The sequence below is a fragment of the Saimiri boliviensis genome, chromosome 14 (assembly GCF_048565385.1).
Source record: "Saimiri boliviensis isolate mSaiBol1 chromosome 14, mSaiBol1.pri, whole genome shotgun sequence".
In the NCBI taxonomy this organism is placed as follows: Eukaryota; Metazoa; Chordata; class Mammalia; order Primates; family Cebidae; genus Saimiri; species Saimiri boliviensis.
Window position 1 is genome coordinate 94,663,800 of NC_133462.1, and position 27,990 is coordinate 94,691,789.

Here is a 27,990-nt window from a genome sequence, read left to right on the forward strand (position 1 = left end):
CTCAGGAGGCTCAGGCAGGAGAATTGCTTGAACCCAGGAGAAAGAGGCCAAGATCACACCACTGCACTCCAGCCTGGGCAACAGAGAAAACTCCAGCTCAAAAAAAAAGTAACAGCAACTTTCCAACGGAGAAACCTGAAAGACTAACCCTAACCGAGGTTAGCATCGCCTGTAATATGACACACTGACGTCAGCATCTCCTGATAAAATGTACTGACGGGCACGTCACTGCTGTAGTTTTCTTGCCACAAATGCATAACCTCAATCTGATCACAAGAAAACTTCAGACGAGCTCAGATTGGGAAACCTTCTACAAAATGATTGGACAATACTCTTAATTACTGAGGTCTTGGTAGATTCCAGAACTGTTACAGTTTGAAGGAGGCTGAGGGGACGTAACAATTAAACGCAAAGAATTGGATTCTGGAATGGGGAGAAAAGGACATTCATAAAAATTGGTGAAATGCAAATGAGTTCTGTTCCTTAGCAATATTGTTTCAACGTACATTTCCTGCTTTCAGTAACTGTACTGTGATTCTCTAAAATGTGAACATGAGGAGAAGCTGCCTGAAGGGGATAGTGGAACTCTCTGTACCAACTTTTGCAACTTTTCAGTAAGTCTAAAATTACAGTTCAAGATATCAACCTGAAATAAGCAAGAGTGCATGTGGTGGTGGGTTGCCATCACGTGACCTTTAGGCGGCTTTGTCCTCCATGCACTGTCAGCAATCCTGGATAATGTTGACCCACATCAGTTGACAAAAAGAAATTTATTATAGCAAACGCCATGTTTCCAAGTTCAGCTCAAAAGGCCCACCTTATTTACTAGACCTGGCCTTCTGGGCATATTCGATTGAATGGTTTTCTTGCTCCCTTGGTATTTGATATGGAGTTAGTTACTCTGTGCTTGATTATAAGCTCTCTGAGGGCAGGACTGGGGCTCTGGAGCCGCATTCCATTCTGCACAAGACAGAAAAACTCCTCAGCTGGGAATAGAGCCCAGCACTGCTGGCTGCCCGGTGAAGCCTAGACAGGAGGAGCATGCTGGTCTTCAGCAGCCCCTCCAAGCCCTCCTTGGGCCCCACTGTGATGGGACGCTGAGGTGACGTTGCTGTTTTCTTCACGCACTGTGGACTTCTGACCACAATCAGGACGACTGTTGAAGAGCCATATTTGGCCAATACTGAAGGAGCTTCTGTGTTGGTGCTGGGCCAACACAAGGCCTTAGAGGGTAGGCTGGGGGCTCCTTGTGTGTGAGAGTGGGGATGGTGGCATGTTGGTCCAGGGCTGCAAGGCCAAGGGTCGGCTTCTCAGAAGCCAGATGAGCAGGGAGCAGGGATGTCATCAGATCCCAGAAACAAACGTGCACAGGTTTCCAAGGCAAGGACTCCACCTCTAGCCCAGAAGTGGGCGGTGACGCTAGAGGGCAGCTCAAGTGAAGCCCAGCCCAGAATGCATCAGGACAGACTTGGGCAGTGACGGGACCAGCGCTTTAATAATGGAGTAACAAGGCAGCTGCCAGCATTACCTGGAGATGTGTGGCTCCCACGTACTGGGCAGTTAAACAGGACGGGTGGGGAGAGAGGGTGGCCGCACCCCAGGGGTGCTGGGTGAAGGTCAGCCCCGGGACCTCAGAGCAGCAGTCCCAGCAGAAGGAGGCTGACAAGTGCCAGGAAGTTGAGGGAAGCTTTGGACCCCATCTTGTGGGCAGCGGCCGGTGTAGACGTGGGGGTTAAGCTGTTTGCATCTGTACACTCGAACTTTCGAAAGATGACTCCTCCAACAGTCTTATTTTCACCAGACAGGAACTGACAGGTGGAGTTACTGACGTTGGAACAGCCTTTCAGCACGAGACGCTTAGACTCGGTGTCTGTGAATGCGAAGGAGACAGTAGGGACCCCACTCAGTCCTCTGTCCTTCCACCTACGCCCATTCTTCGTTCGTCACCTGTAGCGTGGTGGCCCAGGGACCGGCAAAACTGGTCTGCTCCTGAAACCCACGCAGGAGGAAGGAGCCTGCGTGTCCAGAGTCAAGGACACCATGAGATCAGAGGCCTAGACTCCCACCTACACCTAACCCTGAGGAAGCAGACTCCTGGAGGTGAGGGCAAGCCCAGGCTAAAAGATGAGGTCAGCACTGGACCTGAGACTCACACCTGTGTTCCTGTGCAGCTGGCAGGTAGAGACGCCAGGAACAGGCCCAAAAGGCAGTTCTCTGTCCTCGATTCAGGACTTCCCTCTCCCCTCCTAGCGTTTGCTTTCAGTCCTCGCTCCTCTCCGGACCTGAGTTCTCCCTGCCTGAGTCTTCCCTGAGAAGAAGGAAAGGCCACTGAAGGCATATAGGAGACCAGGGCACGCCTCTGCCGTAAATTGGAGTTCTGCTATGTTTAATCATGTTTTGATATTCAGGTACTAGGAAAAGGCCAAGGGCATTTGCAAAGAAGATGTAATCATGATAGCAGCTACCATTTACTGAACACTTACTGTGTGCCCCACCTGCTCTGTCAGCTGCGATTTGAACAGCCCTGGAAGCTGGGCGCCTCAGAGGAAGGGGACTCAAGGAGGTGAAGTGACTCCACCTGCCACTTGTCAGGGGCAGAGCTGCAATGTGAGTTCAAGGCTGGCTCTGGGACCAGGGAGGGTGGCTTGCGCCTGTAATCTTAGCACTTTGGGAGGCTGAGGTGAGAGGACTGCTTGAGGCCAGGAGTTTGAGACCACTGGGTAACATAGTGACAGCCTGTTTCTATAGAAAATTACAGAATTATCCAGGGCTGGTGGCACATGCCTGTAGTCCCAGTCCTTGGGAGGCTGAGATGGGAGACTGGCTTGAGCCAGGGGTTTGGGGCAGCTGTGAGCCAGCGATCGCACCACTGCATTCCAGCCTAGGTGACAGAGTGAGATCCTGTCTCAAGCAACAACAAACGCTGACTCTAAACTTGCTTGGAAAAGGAGTGGGAACCCTCCAAATGCTGTTTTATAGCAAGCATCAGTGCTGAAGTTTTTGTTTTGTTTTGAGATGGAGTCTCGCTATGTAGCCCAGGCTGGAGTGCGGTGACGTGATCTTGGCTCACTGAAGCCTCCGTCTCTCAGGTTCAAGCAATTCTCCTGCCTCAGCCTCCCCAGTAGCTGGGACTACAGGCACATACCACCATGCCTGGCTAGTTTTTGTATTTTTAGTAGAGATGGGCTTTCACCATGTTGGCCAGGCTGGTCTTGAACCCCTGACCTCAAGCGATCAGCCTGCCTCAGCCTTTCAAAGAGCTAGGATTACAGGCATGAGCCACCACATCTGGCCAGTGCTGAAGATTGATTTAGAGTGAGTTAGGAAGGTATGTTTCATGGAACATTTGTACTGTACTAAAAGAATGATCTTGGACAAAAACAAACAAAAATACCCCTATAATTATGAAAGCTTTAATTTGTCTGGCTTTCGGCCTAAGTCGAATCCTATGAGAAAAAAGAAAATCTATCTCTTTTATCAGACCTGGGAACCAGATAAGCAGAGAGAGAAAATCCTTCTGATGTCATGTTGCCCTAGACACAGCTTTAGAATTAAAAATCATAGCAGTTTAGACATCCCAGATACTTTAAAAGTGAAAGAGCTTTAAATGCATTTTACTAAGGGAAAGAAGGCATTTTGAACATGCTACATAATGTATGATTTCAACTATAGTATAGAGTGGAAAAGGCAAAACTGTGGAGGCAGTAAAAGTATCAGTGGTTGGCCAGATGCAGTAGTTCACGCCTGTAATCCCAACACTTTGGGAGGCTGAGGTGGGCTAATCACGAGGTCAGGAGATTGAGACCATCCTGGCCAACATGATGAAACCCCGTCTCTACTGAAAATACAAAAATTAGCTGGGCGTGGTGGCGGGCACCTGTAGTCCTAGCTACTCAGGAGGTTGAGGCAGAAGAATTGCCTGAACCCAGGAGGCGGAGGTTTCAGTGAGCTGAGATCGCACCACTGCACTTCAGCCCGGGTGACAGAGTGAGACCCCATCTCAAAAAACAAAAAAAGAGGTTCCAGATAAGCATGGCCCTTGATGCCACTGAAAAATAAATGATTACACGTAAACGCTGATTCATGATGCTATAATTGACACTTCACAAATATTAAAATCAAACTGTACCTGGATATTAGTGCTCTTAAACTCTTACTACTTTGGCAGGGACTGGCTTGTTGTTCATTTTAGCTTCATGCCTCTTTCCTTCCTTCTGGTCACACTACTCCACGTTCTCAGCCTGGCTATCTTACTGGGTCCTAGTCAATGGACTGCGGAAGGGAGTGATGCATTCACATCCGGGCCTAACCCATAAAATCCCTCCTGCCTTCCTCCACCACCTCTCTTTTCTACTGCTGGCAAGACGCAGAGGACACAGCACAGAGCTGCCAAGGCTTGGTGGGTGGGGGCCAGAGCTACAAGACAGAAGGAGCCCATGCCTCAGACTCTGCAATGAACTGCTCCAGCAAGAAATAAATATCTGTTGTATTGAACAGAGGCTTTGGAGGCTGTTCTTTAACTCTTTAACTAGTTGAGGTTTCTAAATTTTCTTAGCTTTAATTTCTAAGACAGCATATACGTACTGATAGATGGAGTCCACATAAACAAAAGTTCTTTGGGGTCCTCAATAATTTTTAAGACACAGAGTCATAACAGAGGGTCTGAGATCACACAATTTGAGAATGACTGATGGGCACTAATGCCCTCTCACACAGCCTGAGTGCTTGTACTGTCCGTCTTCACTAAGAAAGAGGGGAGGTTTGGCAGAAGTGCTGGGCTGCCCCGTCTGTTTCTTACATAATCGCTGTAAGTCCGATGTTAATGCCATCTGGATATGCCCTCAAGTGCCTCCACTTGCAATGTCCCCCCGAGGGAAAGGAGAACAGGTGAAAAAGGAAGAGCCAGGGCTGGGAGGGCACAGGAGGCTGCCCGCAAGGCCAGCGCCCACTCAGGGCGTCGCTGATGTTGTTAACAGCAATTAACTAGCCTTAAAAAATGTATTAATGTGTAACTATTTGGGCAAATGTTAGAAATGTGTATTTTACAATGGTTAGTATCAAATTGCTTTTGTAGAAAGGGGCAATTGGTTGGACTTTAAAACCCAATTTGACTCTTTCTGCCAGGTGATCCAAGCTACCAAAAGCCAACACCTCTTAGTGACAAGTAAAGAGGAAAAGTGTAGATACAAAAGGAAGTAAAAGTTGTGCCCACCCTCACTTACGCAGTGATGAAACCTGGTAAAGAAGTAAATGGGCCGGGCGCGGTGACTCAGGCCTGTAATCCCAGCACTTTGGGAGGCCGAGGAGGGCGGATCACAAGGTCAGGAGATCAAGACCATCCTGACCAACATGGTAAAACCCTGTCTCTACCAAAAATGCAAAAATTAGTCAGCTGTGGTAGCAGATGCCTGTAATCCCAGATTCTTGGGAGGCTGAGGCAGGAGAATCGCTTGAACCGGGAGGTGGAGGTTGCAATGAACTGAGATTGTGCCACTGCACTCCAGCCTGGGTGACAGAGTGAGATTCCATCTCAAAAAAAAAAAAAAAAAAAAAGCAAATGTCAGGAGTGGTGTGATGCATTAGACAGATATGACTTGATTATAAGCCACAGGAGAGCAGAGTTTGAGAGAAGCGCAGCCCAGGAGAAACAGCTCTGGTGTAAGAAGGTAAAAACAGCAACTAGCTCATGGCCACATTAACAGCCTCCTGATTTCAAAGGCATTATGACTCTGTCCCCCTCGTCCCACGACTCCCCTGGTCCTTCTGTGTTAACCCAGAATTCATGAACCAAGACTCGACATGCTTCCAGCTCAAGTCCCACATGGAATTAGAACTCCAAGACTTACCACTCTCCAAGTCTGCAACTAGAAAGATGCACTGTTCTTTTTCATAACATTTCCAGGGTTTCCCACTGCAGGAAATTCCGTTAGATTCATAACAAGCAGGGCACTCTGTGCTGCTGGACACATCCTTCAGTGGAGGGTCTGGGAGGGTAAGAGTCATGACTCAGGACAGTGTTATCAGACAGAACGTCGGGGGAAGGGGATAGCCAAGCGAATAAACCATCAAAGAGATCCCGAGAACGGAGGAATCGCATCCTTGGAAATCTCAGATGTAGCCTGGAAAACACCATGTCCCCTCAAAATATTCATTACACACTCCGCAGATCTGACCTCACAGACCCTCTCATCTTCACGAACTATGGCCATCAATGTGTTGGGGTATAGACTGAGAAAGGTAAGATTTTGAGCTAAAACCAAACTATAGTCAACGTCAGCATTAGCTAGCCATTCTGAACATGAGCCAGCAAGTATGTGACTGTTACTAACTCTTGCTCTGAACAAATGAACACAGGCCATCATTTAACATTATGACTAGAAGAAAAAAATGTACAATGAGACCAGTTCTGCTGTTCATTAACTGTGCTTTATGACCATGGCCAATAAACTTTGCCTTTTCAGCCATATTTTCTGTTCTTCAGAAAGACAGCTGCGGTCTAGATCAGCAGATCTCAAATTATGGTCCAGTAACCCTGAGTCCTGGAGACCCTTGCAAACAATATTCATGATAATACTATGATATTATTCACTTATTTTACTCTCTTTCCCTTGTGAATGTAAAGTGGAGCTTTCCAGAGGCTACATGATGTGTGAGACTGTAACAGACTAAATGCACAAGTCAATATGAGAATCCAGCTCTCTTCTACTAAGCCAGAAACTAAACACTTTGCAAAATGTATAATAACAATGCCACCCATCCCATTAAATATCTTTCTTTTGGAAAATATACTTATTTCTATGTAAAAACATTATTAATATTGATGTGCCATGGGTTTTGGTTATTGTGGAGAATTCAGTTTCTAAATCGTCTTGACTTTATTTTCTAGGACAGTATGTATTGATAGATGGAGTCCACATGACTGAAAGTTCTTTGGGGTTCTCAATAATTTTTAAGACACAGAGTGGTAACAGAGGGCCTGAGATCACACAATTTGAGAACGACTGATGGGCAATGATAATGCCCCTCACACAACCTGAGTGCTTGTACTGTCTGTCTTCACTAAGAAAGAGGGGAGGCGTATCAGAAGTGCTGCTTTACCCAGTCTGTTTCCTACGTAATCGCTGTAAGTCAGATGTTAATGCCATCCGGATATGCACTCAAGTGCCTAGACTTGCGATGTCCACCCAAGGGAAAGTAAAACAGGTGGAAAAGGGAGACCCAGGGCCGGGAGGACAGAGGAGGCTGCCGCAAGGCCCGCACCCACCCAGGGCACCGCTGGTGCCGTTACACTGCTTTCCTCGGCAGCACTGGCTCACGAAGTGAAAGCGTTCTTCAGCAGACACGTGGACAGCGAAGGCTGTGACGTGTGCCTCCTCGCTGCAGTTCTCCGCGGAGCAGGCCATGCTCTGGTATGATCCGGATGCGCTCCCTACACAAAGACAAACACAGACCGTCAGCCCCCGGTAAGGAGCGGGCGTGGGGAGGGTGGGGACCCTGACTTGCAAAGGCAAAGGCAGAAAATGCAACCACAGTTCAGTGCAGTTTTAAAGACACTGGAGAGGGTTTTCCAGAATAGCAATAATAATAATAATAATAATAATAATAATAATAATAATAATTCTTCCCCATCAGGTAGCTCCTTCTCTCAGTAGGAGACTATCACAGGTGCAGGTTAAACTCCAGGCAGAAGGCTGATGGGGAGCCTGAAGATGGGTGGTCCAGGTGGACAGCCCCTGAAGCCACTAGACGGTCCTAAGATCCGTGAAAATGATCAAGCAGACGTGACGAGCCTTATGTGCAATATGACATCCGCAGTTCCTGCCTAAAAATTGAACCTGAATCCAGTCAAGCTTCTAGCCAGAGCTATCTAATATGAGAGCCACTAGCAATTTGTACCTATTTAAATTTAAATTTTATTAATTAAAATCTAATCAAATTTAAAATTAAGTTCCTTGGTCATAGTAGCCGTATTTCAAGTGCTCAGTGGCCATATGTGACTATGGTATGGGACAGTATTACTGTAGATAATTCCATCATTGAAGAAAGTACTACTAGACAGTGCTGATTCCCTATACAAGAAATACTGAGAACAGGAGAACAAGTTAAATGATACCCTAGGAAGCAATCAACCACAACTAAAAAATGGGACCGCTACAGGGCAAATGACCCACTTCTCCGACAAACCAATAGAATTGAACAAAAAATGGTGGAAGCTGTTATAAAACAAATTAGGTTTAACTGACCTAACAGCAAAATGAAATGTGGGGGTGTTGCTTGGATCCTAATTCCACACATAGACCATATCATGACATGTTTGAAACAACTGAGAAATGTTTAAGATGGCCTGGTATTAGAAGAAATTAAAGAATTACATCTGACTTTCTTAGATATGATAACAGTATGTGTCTTAGTTCATTTTGTGTTGCTATAACAGAATACCATCGATTGGGTAATTTATAAACAAGAGAAATTTATTTTTTATGGTTCTAGAGTCTGGGAAGTACAATATCAAGTTCCAGCCTCTGGTGAGGACTTTCTTCTGCGTCATGCCGCGGCAGAAGGGCAAGAGAGGGAAAGAGAGGGCCAGATCCCCTTTCATCAGGAACCCACCTCCACATTCGTGATGTCCATCCATTCACAAGGGTGGAGGCCTCATGGCCTAATCACCTCTTAATAAAATCACAATGGCAATTAAGTTTCAACATTAATTTTGGAGGGAATATCCAAACCAGAGCAGTATGATAGTTATGTTAAAAAAAAAAAGTGTAGGCCGGGCACGGTGGCTCAAGCCTGTAATCCCAGCACTTTGGGAGGCCGAGGCGGGTGGATCACAAGGTCAAGAGATCGAGACCATCCTGGTCAATATGGTGAAACCCCGTCTCTACTAAAAATACAAAAAATTAGCTGGGCATGGTGGCGCGTGCCTATAATCCCAGCTACTCAGGAGGCTGAGGCAGGAGAATTGCCTGAACCCAGGAGGCGGAGGTTGCGGTGAGCCGAGATCGCGCCATTGCACTCCAGCCTGGGTAACAAGAGCGAAACTCCGTCACAAAAAAAAAAAAAAAAAAAAAAAAAAAAAAAAAAAAAAGTGTTATCAGAGCTACATAGTGAAGTATTTGTGGAGAAAATGACAAATGACATGTACATACACACACATTATATAAATGTAAATATGTGTATGTATATTTATATAATGTTTACTTTAAAATACCATAGCCAAAAATACTATATTAAAAAAACACTATAGCCCAAAAATAGCAAAACGTTAATAACTGCTGCCATAGGGCAGTGGTTACGTGGCGATTCTTTATACTCTACTTCCTACTTTAAACATACATAAAGTATGTTCGAATGTGTCTACTATAAAAAAGTCAAGAGCCCTAAGTGCTCTGAGAAAGAGGTTACAGTAATGGTTACACTCGGCACACCCTGTGGGGAAGTCCTGAATGTGGAAAGAATGTTTGATGTAGAAGAGGAGGAACCATGAGGGAGAGAAAAAGGAAGAATGAAAGCACGCTGAGCAGATCTGCCTGGTAACCTAACCAAGAGCTGCCCCTGCTGCTCACATCCACTTCTGTGTGTCTAGAATGAAGCTCTGTGATCAAGGGCAGCAATTTCCAAAACACGTCAGGGTTCCTTGTCTGCACCGTCCCTGTGTTCTTGTCTGGCTCCTGCTCGTCTCAGCCACGCGTTGTTTCTCCCGGGAATCGCCTTCGTAGGTTCCTCTCCGCTTGCACTGCATGTCCCCATCTCTGCTTCTTTCCTCCCTGGTCATCCTCTCCAGCTCCCTCCCACTGCCAATCCCAGAGGCAGGAAGGACACACACACCCAGACTCACCTAAAGAAGAGTTGGCTGAGGAACTGATGCAGCTGGTGTTGGCATGTGGGGGACATTCAGTGGCAGGGCTGCTGACACAGGACTTGCCCCATGAATTACACTGCACACAGCCCAGGGATTCTGAGGAGACAAGATACCCAACGTCTGTCAGCTTCGGCAGACATTTATAGAGCATACTCTATGCTGGGAAAAGCACTGCTCCCACCTTGCAGTGAAAGACACAGATGGGGTGGCATCGCTGCCCTCTGGGGATCCCCGAAATTGATGCTATGAGATGAGGCCACCCTAATTAGTTTCTCGTGCTGCTCACTGTTCCCCAGTGGAAAGATCCAACCTTGAACAACAGTACAGAGTGGCCCCACTGAAAGCAGGCTGCACAGATAGGTCCCCTGGTCCTCACTGTCCACAAAGTAACATGTGAGGCCCTCAGGACTTTGAGAGCCAGAAGATACTGGTGAGGTGGAAAAGGGGGTCTGCATTTTAAAGAGGGCCCCGTGGCTTCTCTTACCTACAGCAGAAACCAGAAGCACTGCCATGAGACCAGCAATGAGGATGCCCTTCATGGCGCTGGAGCTGACTTCTCCCAAGGACGGGGCCATGGAGCCTCAAGCCTAAAGAGACACAAAGAAGGCAGCCCTAGGGCCTTGGAGGGCTGCCTGTCATCCCCTGGGTGTTTCCATCACACTGTAACAAGCCCAGTCCTCAGTCCATCCTTGTGGCAGAAAGAATCAAAGTCCTGAGCTGGGAGCAAAAGGCTGTGACACAGATGCCAGCCTGCCCCACACAGAAGTCCAAGTTTTCTTAATCTCAGCCTGCAGAAGCATCTTCACACGGATCTGAAACACAGCCAGGGGGCATTTTCCCTGGAGCCAGTTCAGTTGCAAAAATGCGCAGGCAGATTAATTTTTAGTTTCACTGGGGATGGGGTCCAAGAAGAAAGAGCTGGCTGGGGTCTGTGCCCCTCCCTCCCCCAGAGCACAACGGCCCTCCTCCAGCCAGCTGCTCACTCATTCACATTTTACACTTAGTGGCTGCCACCACCACCACAACAGGCAGACACCTATTGAGCACTTACTCTGTTCCAAGCACTTTATAGGTATTAATTCATGTAATTCATCTACTGTAGCAGCAGGTACTATAATTAGCATCCCAAGAAAAATCAAGCCGTAGAAGGGTTGGGTAATGCACTCAAAAGTCGAGGTCTCACTTCTGGGAGGTATCAGAACTGGAGTTCAGCGTCTGTCCCTAACCACCAGTGCACACGGCCCTCCATTACTCCCAGGGTCCTCGGCCTGGACACGCTCAACCTGCAGCACTAAATCAGAGTCCCCCATGCACTTCCGAGTCCTGCGTCCCCTGCCTGCAGATTGTCTGAGTTATAGACCTTCGAGGATTGCTAAGCTTTGGTTGTATTCACGAGAATTCTGAATTAGAACTCCCAGAATTTCAGCTTGCTTGTGTGTCAACGCAGCACAGAGGGCAGGTGTCTGGCTCTGCCCTGAGCGCTTTAAATCGTTACCTTATCTACCCTATAAACAGTTGCGGTGAGCCACACATGGCTATTTATGATTCTTCCAGGTCAGATAAAGTGAAGCATTCTGTTTCTCAGTAGCACTGGCCACATTCCAAACGCTAAGGGGCCACACGTGGCCGGTGGCTGCTGTATTGGCCACTGCAGGCACAGGACATTTCCATCATTGCAGAGAGGTGCACTGGACAGCACTGTGTGACGGAGGCTATCACCCCACTCCACAGGTGCGAAAACTGCAGTGTGGAGGGATAACAAAGGGACCCAACTCGCTCAGCTTACGAGGGCCAAAGTCAGCGCTCTGTTCAAGGGCCTCCCAGCCCCAAAGGCTGCACCGTGACAGCTGCTACTGACTGAGACAGAATAGCCTTCATCTGGAAGCCCCTGCTCCCACCCCAACACACACGCACATCACATCACACCCCATACCTCACACACACCACACACATCACACACAGACCACATCACGTACCACACACACACCACACATACACCACTCACACACACCACACACATCACATACACACCACATCACGCACCATACAAACCACACACATCACACACACCACATCACGCACCACACAAACCACACACATTACACACATCACACACACATCACGCACCACACAAACCACACACACCACATACATCACACACACACCACATCACGCACCACACAAACCACACACAGAACACATACACCACATCACACACCACACACATGCCACACACCACACATACACATCACACACACCCCACACCCCACACATAACACAAATACCACATCACACACCACATCACACACACCACACACCCCACATATCACACACACTGCACATACACATCACACACCACACGTACACCACATCACATACCACACACATATCACGTCATACACAACACACACAACACACACATACCACACATCACATGACACATCACATCACGCACCATACAAACCACACACACACAGCACACATACACCACATCACACACCACATACATGCCACACACCACACATACACATCACACACACACCCCACACCCTACACATACACCACATACACAAATACCACATCACACACCACATCACACACACCACCCACCCCACATATCACACACACACTGCACATACACATCACACACCACACATGCCACACAACACACATCACGCACACACCACACATACACCACATCACATATCACACACACATCACATGTCATACACAACACACAACACACATACCACACATCACATGTCACACATCACATATCACATGTCACAAACACCACGCACACAACACACCACATACACAAGCACTACACTACACACCACACGTACACCATACCACACACACAGCACACACAGCACACATCACACGTCACACATATTACATACATGCTGAACACACAACACACATTACGTGTCACACACCACACACCACATATGCAAGCTTCACACTACACACCACACATACCACACACATCACATGTCACACATCATACACACACAACACCACATACCTCACATACATATCACACACAGCACACGTACACCATATGCCTCCACACACAGACACATACACACCACCCACACTCACATACACACACCCCACATGCCATTTATACCACATGCCACAAATATTACATACACACACATCATATACACAACACACCACACGCAAACACCACACACCGTACTGCGACACTCTGGTTGACTTATTAGGAACTGGTAAAAGGAAGGGAAACCAGCCGGTCAGGAGAGAAGAGGCCCATACGTGGCGCCAGCAACGCCCCCATTGAGAGATAAAGGAGGTAAAGAAGCACGTCTGGAGTTTGTAGCAGACGCGCCATCCCTGCACCCTGCACACCTGCTCATCCCTCTAGGCCAGGAACCCCAGCTGCCTGCTTTTCTCTTCAGTAGAAAGAGAGTTTCAGGGGCCCGGCCTTCGGGGAAAGGGCCTCTCAAGTCTTATAGTGTGATGGAGGGGGGGAGAGGAGAGATGAGATGAGATGAGATGAGATGAGATGAAAGAGATCCCAGCAGCACATCAAGTGCATAGATCATCTCAGCCTACAGTGAAGACCTGGTAACTAGCCTCATCTTCAGGTAGAAATGACAGAGGCCCAGAGAGGTCAGGACCTGGCCCAGGGGGGCACAGCAGAGAAGCAGAGCCGGAAGTGACCCCATAGCAGGACCCAGGGCCATGCTCACCACCTCTCTGGGTAAGAGGGACCAATGAAGCTGGGGTCCAGGCAGGGGCCCTGTGTGGAACATGAGACATGTCACCTCTAGGTACTTCCCACTTGCAAAGTTTCACTGTTGAATCTTTCCAGCAGCCTGGCAGGGTCCTGATTTAACTGCTGTGATCTTCCGCACAGAAAGCTGGAGCTCAGAGAGGCTATGAGGACACAGTGCCACACAGAATGAAGGCGGTCACACAAAGAATGATGCACAGAACACACACACTACACACAAACAACACGCAGAATAGCAGATGGCAAAACAACAGGAAAGGTATGTTCCCAGCTCACATCCTCCCTGCACTCCAGACTTCCCTCTCCTGAGCATGTGACTGCCCAGGGCAATGCCAGAGGAGCCACGAGAATGCCCAGGACCTGGCCAGGGAGGACCTGAGCTGGCCCTGAATGCCCTCCTGTGCTTTCAGCTTCTCCCAGGGCTCCGGCCCCAGCCTTGTGGTCCTCTCACCGTCTGGATCTGGCCTGGTGACTGTCCTACAGAAGGTGGATCCTGGCAGAGGCTTAGAACTGGTGTGGGAGAGGCCTTATATAGCAGGTGGCTGTACAATCAAAACACAGCCGTCTTCTGGGGAGGGACCTCTGTCTCCGACAGGCTAAGGCTGCTGGCTGTCAGACTGTGCCCTGCCCAACCATATGGCTACTGTGCAGCTGGCGTCCTCTCTGAGACCTCTAGGAATTGGGAACAACTTTGCGCAAGGCCTCCCTTTGGCAAAATGTAAACAGGAGCAAGATACCTTCCAGCACTGGCTGTGACCTTCTAAGTCCGTTCCATGGCCTGCTAATGACAAGCACCGCGTTATGACCACCGAGTGGCAATCACCATGATTAGCCCATTTATAGATGAGAAAACCAAAGCACAGAAAGAGAAACATAGGAGAGATGCTCATGGGCACACAGCTGCGGCAGGGCAGAGCTCAGAGCTGAGAGTCAGGCTACAAGGGGTCTGTGCAACTCAGGGGAGGGGCTCCGGTTCCCAGGGGCAAGTGTCTCAACCATGTTAAATTTGAGGGTCCCCCAGCCAAGACAAGTATAAACTCACTGTACAGCCTCATAGTGCGGTTGGTGGGGGAGCTGTGAAGGTAGCCCCACCCACAGTGCGCTCTACACCCCAGGTGAGGGCCCGCAGCAGTGCTCAAGAGAGATTTCTGGCCAGGTGATCTGAGCAGCTACTGGTAAGCGCCCAAATCAGGTCGACTGAGGTCTCTCTGTATGGGTCAGTTTCTCTGGATCACACGATCACAGGGTAAAGTCCCACAATAGGCCGTCTGCAAGCTGAAGACCAAGGAGGCCAGTCCGAGTCCCAAACCCTCGAAAGTAGGGAAACTGACAGCACAGCCTTCAGGCTGTGGCCGAAGGCCAGAGAGCCACTGTCAAAACACTGGGGTAGGCCCCAGAGTCCAAAAGCTTAAGAACTTGGAGTCCCATGTTGGAGGGCAGGCAGCCTTCAGCACGGAGGAAAGATGGAGGCCGGAAGAGTCAACCAGGCAAGTCCTTCCACGTTCCTCAGCCTGCTTTTATCCTGGCTGTGCTGGCAGCTGCTTTGATGGTGCCCACTCAGACTGAGGGTGGGTCTGCCTCTTCCAGCCCACTGACTCATGTTAATCTCCTTTGGCAGCACCCTGGCAGACACACCCAGGATCAATACTCTGCAATGCTTTTCAATCCAATCATGCTGACACTCAGTATCAACCATCACACTCTCCAGTCTCCTCACACGCTGCCACGGGTGCTCCTGGTTTTGAGTGTGGACTTGAGTTATCTTCCCGCCCCGTCTTTCCACTGTTCTGCCACTTACACACACACACACACACACACACACACACACACGGGGGGGAGTAGTGTGGAGAGCCCACTCAGCCAAGGATGCAGGGTTGAGGAATACACATCATTCCAGTAACCCCAGCCTGTATTCCAACCTTGCAGTTCTCTGCTCTTGAAAACACCCCTTGAGGCCGGGCGCCATGGCTCACACCTGTAGTCTCGCACTTTGGGGGGCTGAGGCGGGCAGATCAGGAGGTCAGGAGTTCAAGACCAGACTGACCAACATGGTGAAACTGCCATCTCTCCTAAAAAATACAAAAATTAGCTGGGCATGGTAGCTTGTGCCTGTAATCCCAGCTACTTGGGAAGCTGAGGTAGGAGAATTTCTTGAACCCGGACCAGAGGGGTGGAGGTTGCAGTGAGCTGAGATCATGCCACCAAACTCCAGCCTGGGGTATAGAGCAAGACTCCATCTCAAAAAAAAAAAAAAAAAAAAATACCCCTTGGCCATTTGTTACCCTAGCCTGTGTCTCAGCTCTCTCTTTCTTCCCCAAACTCAGGCATTCATTCAACAAACATTTTTTGAGCACCCCGCATGTCTCAGGCCTACTGTAGGAAACTGGGAGATACTTGTGAGCAAAAAGACAAAGACCTTTGTCCTTCTGGAGCGTAGTCTAGAGAGGGCTGCAGACACCACCACTGGATATGGTAAATAAGCAAATGGCAGGGAAAGTCAGAATGTGGTGACCGCTCTGGCAAAAAGACAGAGAGTAGGATACGGCATCAACCACACTGGGGAGGCAGGCAAGGGCAGGGTTCCACTTTAAGTGAGGAGGCTGGAGCCGGTCTCATGGAGAAGACAAAAATTGAGTTATTTTTAAGAGCAGAGACTGGCTGTCTCTCGTTCTCGCCTCTCCTCACCGTGTACCTTCAGGCTGCTGACCACAGCATTTTCCTAAACAAAAGTCATCTCCTCCCTAACAGAGTCTTATTGTTTCTCACCACACATTAGTCAGTCACCTGGCAGCACACAGCAAGAGAACTGGGCCCAGCAATAGACAATGGGTTTGGGAGTATCATGAATGTGGCCTCCCTGAGCCGCAGGTGGAGGGCCCGAAGAGCCCATGAACGCTGCTTGGGAGACAACAGCTCTGGTGTCAGGCTGAGTATGACACAGGAAAATTGGGTTAGTCAATGTTGATTCCTCGAAGGCACGAGATACCCAGGCAAATGGACCCAAAGTGACCAGAAAGATCTGGGTCTGAATCCAGACTTTAAGTTAGTTATTAACCTCGCTCATTGGGCCAGAGTCTTTAAAACGGGATCCTCAGGCCCTGATTACCTATGTACTCCTGGAATCCTCACCCCATTCCTCTGTGCTTTTTCCAAAGCCATCTATCCATCCATAATGTCATGAGGCTGCCTAACCATGTGGGAATTACTATTAATACCGTGTGTGCGTTTAACTGGGGCCCTTTATCAATAAGGGCACTGAAGGCAATCGCAGCCCCCGAACTGGGCTGGGCAGTCTACACGGCTGTTCACAGCAGTCCTGGATTCATTCCTTTTGAGGCTCCAGGCAGTGTCCCAATGGGTGTCACCAGCTGCCTTGACAGATAAAGAAACAGGTCCAGGGAGGCCTTCCCTGTAGGGCTTCAGACGCCTGGGCCAGCAATCTTTCCATCTCAACATGGCTCAGGTGGGACCCAGCCTCCACCACAGGATTGGAAACATTGACTAAACTTCTCTCCTCCCTCTTCCAGGGGTCACCTCTCTGTTGTCAATGTGGGGTCCAAGGGCCTGGATCAGTCACAAGGAATAATGAAAAAGCCCCCCTCTAAAGCAGACTCCCCCTGACTAGCCAAGAACTCCAGAGACTCAGAAGAAGCTAAGTCTCAACAAGCAGCCCAACTTTAAGAAGCCCTGGACACACCTTAGGTACCCTGGTTCCATCGTCTTCTTAGAAAAGGACAAGGTTGCCTGTCCTTGCAACTTGCTGAGCTGAGGCAAACCTGGAGCTCAGCTGAGTCCCAGAGAGTCATCCTGGGACTTTGAGAAATGGACTTTTCCCAAAGTGTCCCTTGATGACCAGCAAAGCTTAGAGGTGAGTTTCCAGGGGATTCCACCCCATTTTAGAATAAGCATGTGTAGATGTGTAGGGTCAGGTCAGGAAAGCCAGAGCAGGAATTCCATCTAACAGGAGTCAAAGCCAAAAACTCAGCAAAAGGATAAAGAACATCCACCCTTGACCCTCCTTCTCTCTGTGTTTGCTTCTGGGAGACTTTCATTGACTAGCTTATTCCTCCAGCTTGGAAATGTGAGAAAATAGGCTAAAAAGAATGAATTATTGCCCCCAACATTCCTGCCCCCCAGTCACCGTGCAAAGGAAATTAGCATATCCTGAAAAATAAACTTCCCCAATAGTCCATGGCCTTATGTAAGATGGTGATCCCCCTGAGTCTTGGGTTTCCCATCTTCCAAATGGCAAAAACGGCACTACCAGCTGAGTAGCTATTCTGTGGATTGAAGGAGGTCACACAGGTAGACGTTGAGAATGAAACTATCACATCATAAAAGGCTCTAAAAACAACGGTCACTGCTGCTATCACTGCTCTATGAGCTCATATCAGGGACTGCACAGCCCGGGGGGACACTCACATCTGCACAGGGCAGTGTTTTAAGGTGAGGCCCAGCCTCAGAACACACTTCTGCCACCTACCAACTGAGTGGGCTTGAAAGGTTACACAATTCTTTACCCAAGAGAAAGTCACAGCTACAATACTTCACTTGTCGTAAAGATTACAAGATTTTAGAGTTAACTTTACCTTATCTGTAAGTTATAGGAAAACATCCATTTAAGCTCTTTCATTCGCACCATTCCTTCCAATAAGCAGGGAAGCCCAGTTAAACTGCCAGTGATTGAATCTAGAATGAAATCAGCTAATTATATGAGAAAATTGTTAGTATAACAATATCCCTAAAAACTCCAGGCTCTAAATATAGGGCATACTTGAAGAATTGTTGCATCCAGCACTAGAAAGCTGGTTTTTCTGTACAATCTACCAAAACAGATCCCACTAATGCTGGTGGAAAAAGAAAAAAAAAAAAACAGGCCTGGTCTGACTCTTATTTATACCAGTTATCAGCTGTATGACCTGTTTAAGACTCTTAGTTCCTCTATCAAAACAGAGACAACACATGGATATATTATTATTATTACTGATATTATTACAAAATACTCAGGAGAGTTCCAGGGCTTTTAACACTGCTAACAGACCAAGTGTCCACATCACATCAACCAGGCTTTGAGCTACAGCATGCTGATCTAGGGAGATGCCAAGTTAGGCAGAAACTATATGTTATCAACAACAACAACAACAAAACACTATGAAAAACTAAAACCTCATTGAGGTGCCTGGTGGAGATTATTTACGAAAAGGGAGCAATGGGGTAGCTACAAGTCACCTGGAACCACACACCTATGTCAGGGTCCAACATGAGCTACCCGCTCAGTCGCCCAAACCCCAGGGCCATGGCTGCTGGCAGGGTACCGTTTCTACTTTAAAAGGTCTCATAAGATTTACAGGATTATGAAGAGTAGAAGGAGTAAAATTCCTGAGACCTGACAGAGGCAAACCCTAAGAAAAAGTGGGGCTAACAGGAAGACGAGAGGAGTGTAAGGTGATGGATGTGCTTTGGTCAAGGACAGGCCGAGGTGGAGTCCAGAGTGGGTGGTGAGTTCAGGGTGCGGGTGTGTAACTCCACTCGTACCACAGCTATGCAGTCATAACACAGCAAGGCCACCCCTCGGCTCTCACGGGTGTCGCTGCCCTGCTGACACTGTACGAGCTCGCTTGCCCTCATGCCCCAAGAAAGAGAAAGAGAGAGTGGTCCGTCTTTGCAGACGGACGGGAGACCCAAGGCCCAGAGAGAGAAGGAGTTCAGCTGCTGACCCTGACGGGGAGCCGGCCCGTAGCTGTGTGTGGGAGCGCCGGACTGAGCGGCCAAGACAGGGCGAACAGTGAGAGGAAGGCAGCGTGAGCGAGCCGCTGATGAGAGAGCCGCTGAGTGACGCTACCTTTCACCTGCTGATGGGCCCCCCGAGTGTTCCTTCAGCTGTCTGCCCATCCACCCACTCCATTCAGACTCAGAGTGAGCTCGAACCTGACCCCAAGCACAACACTTGGCGTAGTCATGAACCTGACAAGAAAGGCAACAATGATCAGTCCCTTGCATTGGAGCTGCGAGAGGTTGTACCTGTGTCCGTGATACCGATAAACTTGGTAGCCCAAAAAGATGGGATCTTTCCCTGCTGGGTGTCAGAGTCAATACAAGAAACTGCAAGTGTCAAGCAGAGCAAGCTTTATCTGATGGCCAAAGAGCAGAGAATCAAAAGCATGGCTTGCAAATTAACTTCTCAACTAGTGAAGGGTGAGGGATTAAAATAACAGGCTTTCACTAATGAAGAGGTTAGACGTTAAAAGCAATGGGGGAAACAGTCATGTCTTTTCTGGAAACAGGTAGTGAACTTCTCAGAACTGTGTGTCCTTTATGGTTTCTTCTGGTCATTGTCATGGCAGTTCTCAGCTATCATGTCTCTGGTGAGCGTGTCATTTCGCATGGAAATTAGATTATAATGAAGCCTGAGATCTTTTTGAGGTTTTTATTTGACTATCTTGGTTCTAACCAGTCTCAGCTGGTCTGGTCACAAAGGGAAATTTTCACCTCAAGCATCTTATTTCTTAAACATAAGCAGAGTTAGGGAAAGGGAGAAGCTCAGCTATGGCACGTAGACATGACGCCAGGTAACATCAACACAGGCTTGGCTTTGGAGTCATGTCAAACTGTGTGTGTCTTTTCTGTGTGCAAAGGGAGTTAAAGTATTTAACTAGAAATGAATACATTTGTCTTCGGAGTCTCAGGAAATATGTAGAGGCGTGTATACATTTGGGGAACTGTAATTTGTTAAATTCATATGCAGATACTTGGAGGATCATTGATGCTTTTCTAAGATTAGTGAAATGGCATGCAATAGCCTGTGTGGGGTCTCCTTAAATACAGAATCATCACCAGTGATAAACTCCAGGTGGTATAAGATGTGACACACAACTCTACTTCCTTCTCAGAAAGAGAAAGAGGCCAGGTAGAAGGGAGATTCCAGAGCCCTGTGGGGAACAGATGGAGACGGGAGGCTTGTCCATTCTCAGCACCGTGCCAAGCAATGGGTCTCGTGGCTGCGTGAAGAGGTCTCAAAACCAGAATCAGACTTTCCCTGGGTGGGCAGGAGCAGTGGAACACTTGTTTTATTTCTCTTTCAAGGCAAAGCAAGTGGGGAGAGACCCACAGGTCCCACGTGCTGTCCCTCCTTCTCGCCACCGACTTTCATCTCCTCGGGGCAACTTCTCGGAGATGTGTTCTTTCCAGGGCGGGAAAAGGAAAAGCACCACATCAGCGTCCACAGGGCAAGCGGTGGAGTGGGGAAGGGGCCAGGGGTTCTGGGCAGCGCTGAGTGACCGGGGGGCAGCGACGACACCAGAGAGCCTGCCTAACTCTACGCTTGGCAGCAGTGAGCTCAGCCTCTGACAACACCCCTCTCTCTCTCCAGGTTTGGCTTTAATGCCTGGAAGCAGAGGTGATTCCTGCCCATGCACAGCCCTTTACTAAGGGCAGTTAGGACAGTCCTGTGACTCTCTCACAAAGGGGTGGTCGAACCCAACATGTGTACTGTCCACCTTTGGCGTAGGTCCCAGGCTGCTCTGAAGCACGAAAGAAGAGCACCACTTCCCACTCCTCCCCCACTTTTCCATGTGGGTGTCACCTGTGTACAACGAGTGCCCAGGGCCGGCAGACAAGCAGGTTAATCATTAGTAGCATTTCCCTGTACATTTATGATGGAGATCAATTGTACAACATGAAGACTATACTGCGTAATAACGTACTGTATGTTTGAAAATTGCTAAGAGTAGATTTTCAATGTTCTCACCACAAAGAATGATACGTGCATGAGGTAAAGGATATGTTAATTAGCTTGCTTTAGTCTTTTCACAGTATCTACATATATCAATTCACTGTACTCAGAGAGACTTCTTCACGTGATGCTTCACCTGTCACTGTGGACTTCCAGCTTGAGGGTTTCCTGGGGGGAGGGGCTCCCTCTTCTACCTCCAGGTAAGACTGATCTGGGCCAGCAGTGCTCCGTGAGGTGGACACGCCAGAGGTACACAGGGATGGCCCTGGACCCCGGAAGCAGAGGGTATCAATTCTCAGCCCAGGCCCCTGACCACTGGGGCAGACTCCTCACCTGCAGCTGCATTAGGCCCCCTTTCCTGGCAGCCTTTGCAGAGCAAACAAGAGGAAAAAAAGGCAATCCTCTCTATATGTATGTGATAGCTGCATTCTTGGAAAATTCAGTCCAAAAGTTATGCTACCAAATGCTTTGCATTCCTATGTAAAACTGATCACAACTTCTGTCCATGCAGACATTTTACAGTCATGAGAGAGTGGGACAATCTTTTGTTGTTCAGGACCATCCCCAACGTTACAAGATGTCCAGCAACCCTATTTTCTGCACATGAAATGGCATGAACCACCACTGCCACTAAGAATAACTGTAACCATTCTAAAACACCTCCGTAAGTCACCAAAACACTTCCCAGGGAATTTCACCTCCCTGTTGAGAAGGACTAACCGATCATTAAAGGGTTCAGTTAATGAAAAGATCAGTTGTGGCAGAAAGAAAAAAGAACGCATCCATCAGCTCTGATTGGTGGATGAGAGGGGAGTTCATATCCACAGATCTCCAAAAGCACGTGTCCATGATTGTGTAATCATGTCTTGGTGTATCTGTCACATGGGTTAGATTATGTTGCAGTAGAAACCTCCACACCCCAAGTTCCAGTGGCCAAACAATGTGTCCCCACACTCCATGTCTAGTAGGCATTGAAAGAAGCACTCTGCTCATCCTCTGCCTGGCAGGAAGAGGATGAGGTGAACCTCCTAGAGGAGCTCCTAAAGCTTCCCCTGAAAAGTGACAAATGTCACTTCTTGCCAAAGCTGGTGTCAAAGTCATTCTGCGACACACGCAGGGTGGGGAAGTGCAATCCAACATGCATCCGGGAAGGGAAAGAAATAAGTATGTAGTGACTAGCACGAACGACTGCTCTTACGGATTCAAACTCAGGGCCCACTCACTAACGGCAGCATGAGCATATTGCTTGGCTTCTGCAAATCTGTTTCCTCATCAATAATACTAACAAAAATTATAGAAGCCTTTGCCTACTGGTCACTTATTGTGTGTACTAAACATCTGATATTTCACTGACTTGACAGAAAAGTTACAAGGTAAATGAGGAAAATCACATGTTTTGGTGGAAATATTCTGAAAACAAGATAATGTATGCAAACAATAGTTTTCTCATTCTAAAGAAAATGGCAGGAAGGAAGAGAAGCCTGGCAGGGCCAAAGCTGTTCCTTAATCACTATCATCCCAGGTGAGGAGCTTTACTGCTACCTACCCTTAATAACATGTGGATAGACACAGGTCAAAGAGATGAAGAGATGTGAGGGTGTTAAGTCATCCAGCCCCCAGCCTGAGATCACCCACCACTTCCCAAACCCCTGGCAGCCACTCAGGATAGCAGGGCCTCTTGGAGCGTCTGAGGGTTCCTGCCATGTTGATGAGGGACAGATGGTGTTTGCATCTCTTTCAAGGACAGACCTGTGTCATGCAAAGGTGAAGGACTAAATTAAGACTCGGCAAACATACTCAATCCCCATTTATGACACCCATTTATATAGCTGGCACCACATCAATTCATCAAAATTCTGCCCTTCCTGGACATGTAAAATGGGTGCACAATAGCAGGGCAAAGCTCAAGCAGCCAGGAGAGAACCTGGATGGGAGAGAAGCAGGCTGAGCAGGGAGTGGTGCCCATGGCAGAGCCCGTCCTAGAGGAAGGTACCAGCCACGGGCCCTGGCTGTAGGCGCTCAAGACAGATTTGGGAAGAGTGAGGACTGGGGCCAGAGCCACCTCTCCAGACTGAGACCACAGAGTTGGTTCAGAGCTTCAGAGAGCAGTGCCCAGCTGTAACCTCCCAGATTTCTCGACTGCAGCCCTCATTAGTTATTTCATTTATTTGCTTATTTTTAGAGATCGGTTCTCCCCTGTCGCCTAGGCTGAAATAGTGATGTGATTATAGCTCACCGCAGCCTCAAACTCCTGGGGTCAGGAGCTTCTCCCATCAGCCTCGGGAGTAGTTAGGACTGCAGGTACATGCCACCATGACTGGCTATTTTTTTTTCTTCTTTTTTTAGAGTCGGGTTCTCACTATGGTGCCAAGGCTGGTCTCAAATTTGGGCCTCAAGTGATCTGCCCACCTTGGCCTTCCAAAGTGGTGTGAGCTATGATCACACCACTATTCAGCCTGGGTGACAGAGGGAGAACCTATTTTTAAAAATAAGTAAACAGCCAGGCACAGTGGCTCACACCTGTTATCCCAGCACTTTCGGAGGCCAAAGCAGGGGGATCACGAGGCCAGGGAGACCAGTCTGGTCAACATGATGAAAGCCCATCTCTACTAAAAATATGAAAATTAGCCAGGCATGGTGGTGGTCTCCTGTAACCCCAGCTACTCCGGAGGCTGAGACAAGAGAATCATTTGAAACCAGAGGTTGGAAGGCAGAGGTTGCAGTGAGCTGAGGTCGCACCACTGCATTCCAGCCTGGGTGAAAGAGCGAAACTCCATCTCAAAAAATAAAAATTAAAAAAAAAAGTCGCCAGGCATGGTGGCTCACACCTGTAATCCCAGCACTTTGGGAGGCCGAGGCGGGCAGATCACGAGGTCAAAAGATTGAGACCATCCTGGCCAACATGGTGAAACCTGTCTCTACTAAAATACAAAAATTAGCTGAGCATGGTGGCGCATGCCCGTAGTCCCGGCTACTCAGGAGACTGAGGCAGGAGAATTGCTTGAACCCAGGAGGGGGAGGTTGCAGTGAGCCGAGATTGCACCACTGCACTCCGGCCTGGCGCCTGGCGGCACAACTACACTCTCAAAAAAAAAAAACAAAAAAAAAACAAATTGATAACAGCTGTGAGCCATCCCTCCTGGCCTGGTTGTCGATTTTTCACTGCCCTGCAGCACCTGTGCATACCTGGATTCCTAACCCGGAAGACTCATCCGCAGCACTGGAGTTTGTAGTGTTCCTGACAAGATTGCCACAGCATTTGCACACGGAGCAATCCTGGAGAACATTTCTTAGTAAACGACCCATATCCATTTGCCAGCCAGTTTATGGTCTCCTGGTTCCGTCATCCCAGGGCATGAGCAGTGTGGGCTCAGGAACGGTGAGCAGACATGGGTGGAGAAATTTCTGAAGAGGCTGTGGAAAGGGAGAGGGAAGAGGCACCAGGGAGGCCAAGGAAGGAGGTGAGCTGAGAACTGGGCGCCATCTTCAGATACCCAACATCGTACCTCAAAAGACCAGCTGCACTGCAGACTTGAGCCAGCTCTCACACACGGCAGGCGATTCGAGGACACAGAAGTACAGTTAGGTTCCATTCTGGCGTATAAACACCCCACCCTTCTACGTGCAGTTTTCCAGGCCCTTCTGCAAAGTGTCCATGAGGCTGACCACGCAGTGGCCGCAGGGAAACTCAGGCCACAGGCTCTGCCCACTTTCCGGCAGCTGCTGCCCCCTGCTGATGTAGCAAGACCTTGACAGCCCAAGAAGGCCATTTCCCCCGCTTTCCGCCAGGCAGAGGTAAGAGCATCTACAGCTGGGATGATTCCACACCCCATAAATACGTACAATTACAGTATGTCAATTTAAAAAGACGTTTAAAGGCTGGGAGTATAACCAGGCATGGTGGCTCACGCCCGTCATCCCAGCACTTTGGCAGGCCGAGGTCGTTGGATCGTTTACGTCCAGGAGTTCAAGACCACCTGTGGACAACACAGGGAAACCCCATCTCCAAAAGAATACAAAAATTAGCCAGGCATGGTGGCACACACCTGTAGTCCCAGCTCCGTGGCAGGCTGAGCTGGGAGGATCTCTTGAGCCAGAAAGGTCGAGTTTGCAGTCAGCCGAGATCCCGTCACTGCGCTCCAGTCCGGGCTACAGCAAGTGTCACAAAGAAAAATAAAGGGGCGGAAGGTGAGGGGGGAGCAGGGCAAAGAGCAGTGGTTCAAGCCTGTAATCTCAGCATTTTAGGACGTCAAGGTGGGAGGACTGCTTAAGTCCAAGAGTTCTGGACAACATTGCAATATGCCTCTAGAAAAAAAAAAATGTTAAGTTAAAAATTAGCAGGGTGTGCATCTGTGGTCCTAGCTACAAGGGAGGCTGAGGCAGAGAGAATGCTTGAGCCCAGGAGTCCCAGGCTGCAATGAGTTATGACTGCACCACTGCACCCCAGTCTGGACAACAGAGTAAAAACCCTGTCTGATAATAAAATGAAAATTAAAAATATAAATTTTTAAAAGGCACTGGGGTTGTCCTGCTTGTCAAACCCTTTTACAGTCTTCTTGTCTATCACACCGTGGGAGGAAGCCTCCGTGGGTTAAGCACCCTGAAGCTGCTGCAAAGACGTGCTAACAACTCACTGTAGCCCAGATGCTCCCATTTTATAAGTGATAAAATTGAAACATAATGAAATTTAGAATTCCATAGAGATGGGACCCTGGGATTGTGCATCACCAGGCCCTGACCTCCTACTTTCTAAACTGATAATAAAGCCAGCTGATAGAGGTGTGGGCAGAGACGGCGCAAGAAGCGAAAGCACATTTCCTGGGCATCTGCTGGTGCAGGGCGTGTCAGGTGTTGGGTAGACTAAGGCCCCTGCCCCACACTTGAGGAAGATGAAGATCAGAACGATTCATTACCAACAAGCCAGCGTGATGTATAACACGACTTGGTACAGGAATGGGGGACAAGGCCCTATGTCCTTCACAGCTTGACCATCTCTTGCTCACCTTAAACAAAATTTCTTGACCCTGTTTGCTGGCAAAGAAAGCTGAGAAACAGTATTCCCACTTCTTAGCTCTTCTTCCCAGCAAAACTCCCTTGGAGACAACTGCCTCCCTTCCTCATCTCCTGTGAGCTCCAGGGCACAATCGTGGGAGCTGCCGCCCGCCGTTACCTTCTGGAATGCTGAGTGCCCCCACCATGCCTTATCTTCTCACTGTGGAAAGGAAATCATAGCGTCACCTATGCCGTATTTTCTCACTGTGGAAAAGGAAGTCATAGCATTGTTGTGAAGATCCATTAGGGGTGTTCCTGGCGGGTGGAATGCATTGGGTGAGTAAGCTGCTGTGTCTAGGTGGGAAGAGGAAGTGCTGCGGCTTGTTTTCTTCTCCTTAGAAGTACCACTGGCTCTAACCCTCCTGGTCTCTCTTCCTGCCTGCCTTATCTTGCAGGTGATTTTGCAAGGAGAAACAGCATGTGCATGGCATAGCCCTTCTTTTCTGGGGCTCTTCTGTACCAGCAGCCTCACGGGTCCTGCCTGCCAGTGACTGGGTAGGGAAGTCCAACACTCTATCATCTCAGAAAGCCCACTCATTAGGACTCTAATACTGTATTATAGACTAAACATTGGCTGAGGGTAGATTTTAGGTGGTAGGGCAGAGGTAACTATGCAAAATGACTGATATGCCAATTTGATAGCTATTTCATTATGTACATCAAAATAGCATGTTGTATACCTCCTATACATACATATATAATTTTAAAAATTTAAAGCCCACTCACCCAAAAACATCAGCCATGCATTTTCACAGCAGCTTTTCTAGTAATAAAATATTTTGACACCCATCTGCCAAGTCAGGAGGGCAATCTCAAAATCCTGGACGGCGGCTGTCCAAATAGTGCTCGGTACAAAGCGGCCTAGACGGCCCCTCAGATGGCATCCACAGCCACCAGGGTCACCGCTGAGTGCATGCCTCCAGTTCTTGGCCTTCACCCTGCCCCTTGACCTCCAAGGTTTCCAGTCTTCCTGCCAGCACCTTCTTCTTCCCTTGGCTGACCTCTTCTCAACTCCAAATACAGGCACACCACAAGCGTAGCTCAGGCTAAACAAGGCCTTTGCTCTTCTTCAAAGCTCCTGAAGCCCACATCCCTACCCGACCTCCCACCTGTGAGTCCAAGTGCCCCCAAGCCCCTCCCATCACCCAGCCAGTTAAGCCCCGACTTGGGAGTCACCTTTTATCTAGGTTTTACTTTCAGAGACACGATGGAGAATTCGTAATGTATGTCCTTAACTCTGCAGCGGACAAAAATCACTGCCTACCTGAAATTTAAGTGGGCAGACTGTATTATCTGATAAATCTGGCATCACTACTTTTGTCCCTTCTCTACCTTCATGTTCACATCTAAACACATCTAGGGTCCCACCCCTCTGGGAACTCTCACCTCTTAGCTCAGACGTAGAGCCCACTCCACCCTGCAGGCCCCTTTGTACCAAACCCTCCCCTGCTTCTCTACACTTGCCCGATGCATGACCGCCCCAGCCCTGTGGCCTTGCACACTGCACGAGCATGCACAGGGCGGCTGGCTCCAGCTGGTCCTTCACCGCCCTTCCCTGAGCACACCACCTGAAGAGCCTGC

The 27,990-nt window shown here is 48.6% G+C and overlaps 1 protein-coding gene across 2 annotated transcripts; it reads right to left on the reverse strand.

The window, feature by feature from the left end:
• Positions 1 to 57: 57 nt before the first annotated feature.
• Positions 58 to 27,985, reverse strand: LYPD8 (LY6/PLAUR domain containing 8). Of its 2 annotated transcripts, XM_074385490.1 has the most exons (7): positions 24,864 to 27,985; positions 19,647 to 24,771; positions 10,347 to 10,449; positions 9,839 to 9,958; positions 7,265 to 7,429; positions 5,847 to 5,984; positions 58 to 1,870 (listed from the first exon to the last, which is right to left on the reverse strand). In XM_074385490.1, the coding sequence occupies exons 3-7, from the start codon at positions 10,435 to 10,437 to the stop codon at positions 1,632 to 1,634; spliced, it is 753 nt and encodes a 250-aa protein (XP_074241591.1). In that variant the 5' UTR covers positions 10,438 to 10,449; positions 19,647 to 24,771; positions 24,864 to 27,985; the 3' UTR covers positions 58 to 1,631. The 2 variants fall into 2 exon arrangements, with proteins under 2 accessions (XP_074241591.1, XP_010344132.3); XM_010345830.3 differs by having other exon boundaries at positions 24,544 to 27,985.
• Between the last annotated feature and the right edge of the window lie 5 nt (positions 27,986 to 27,990).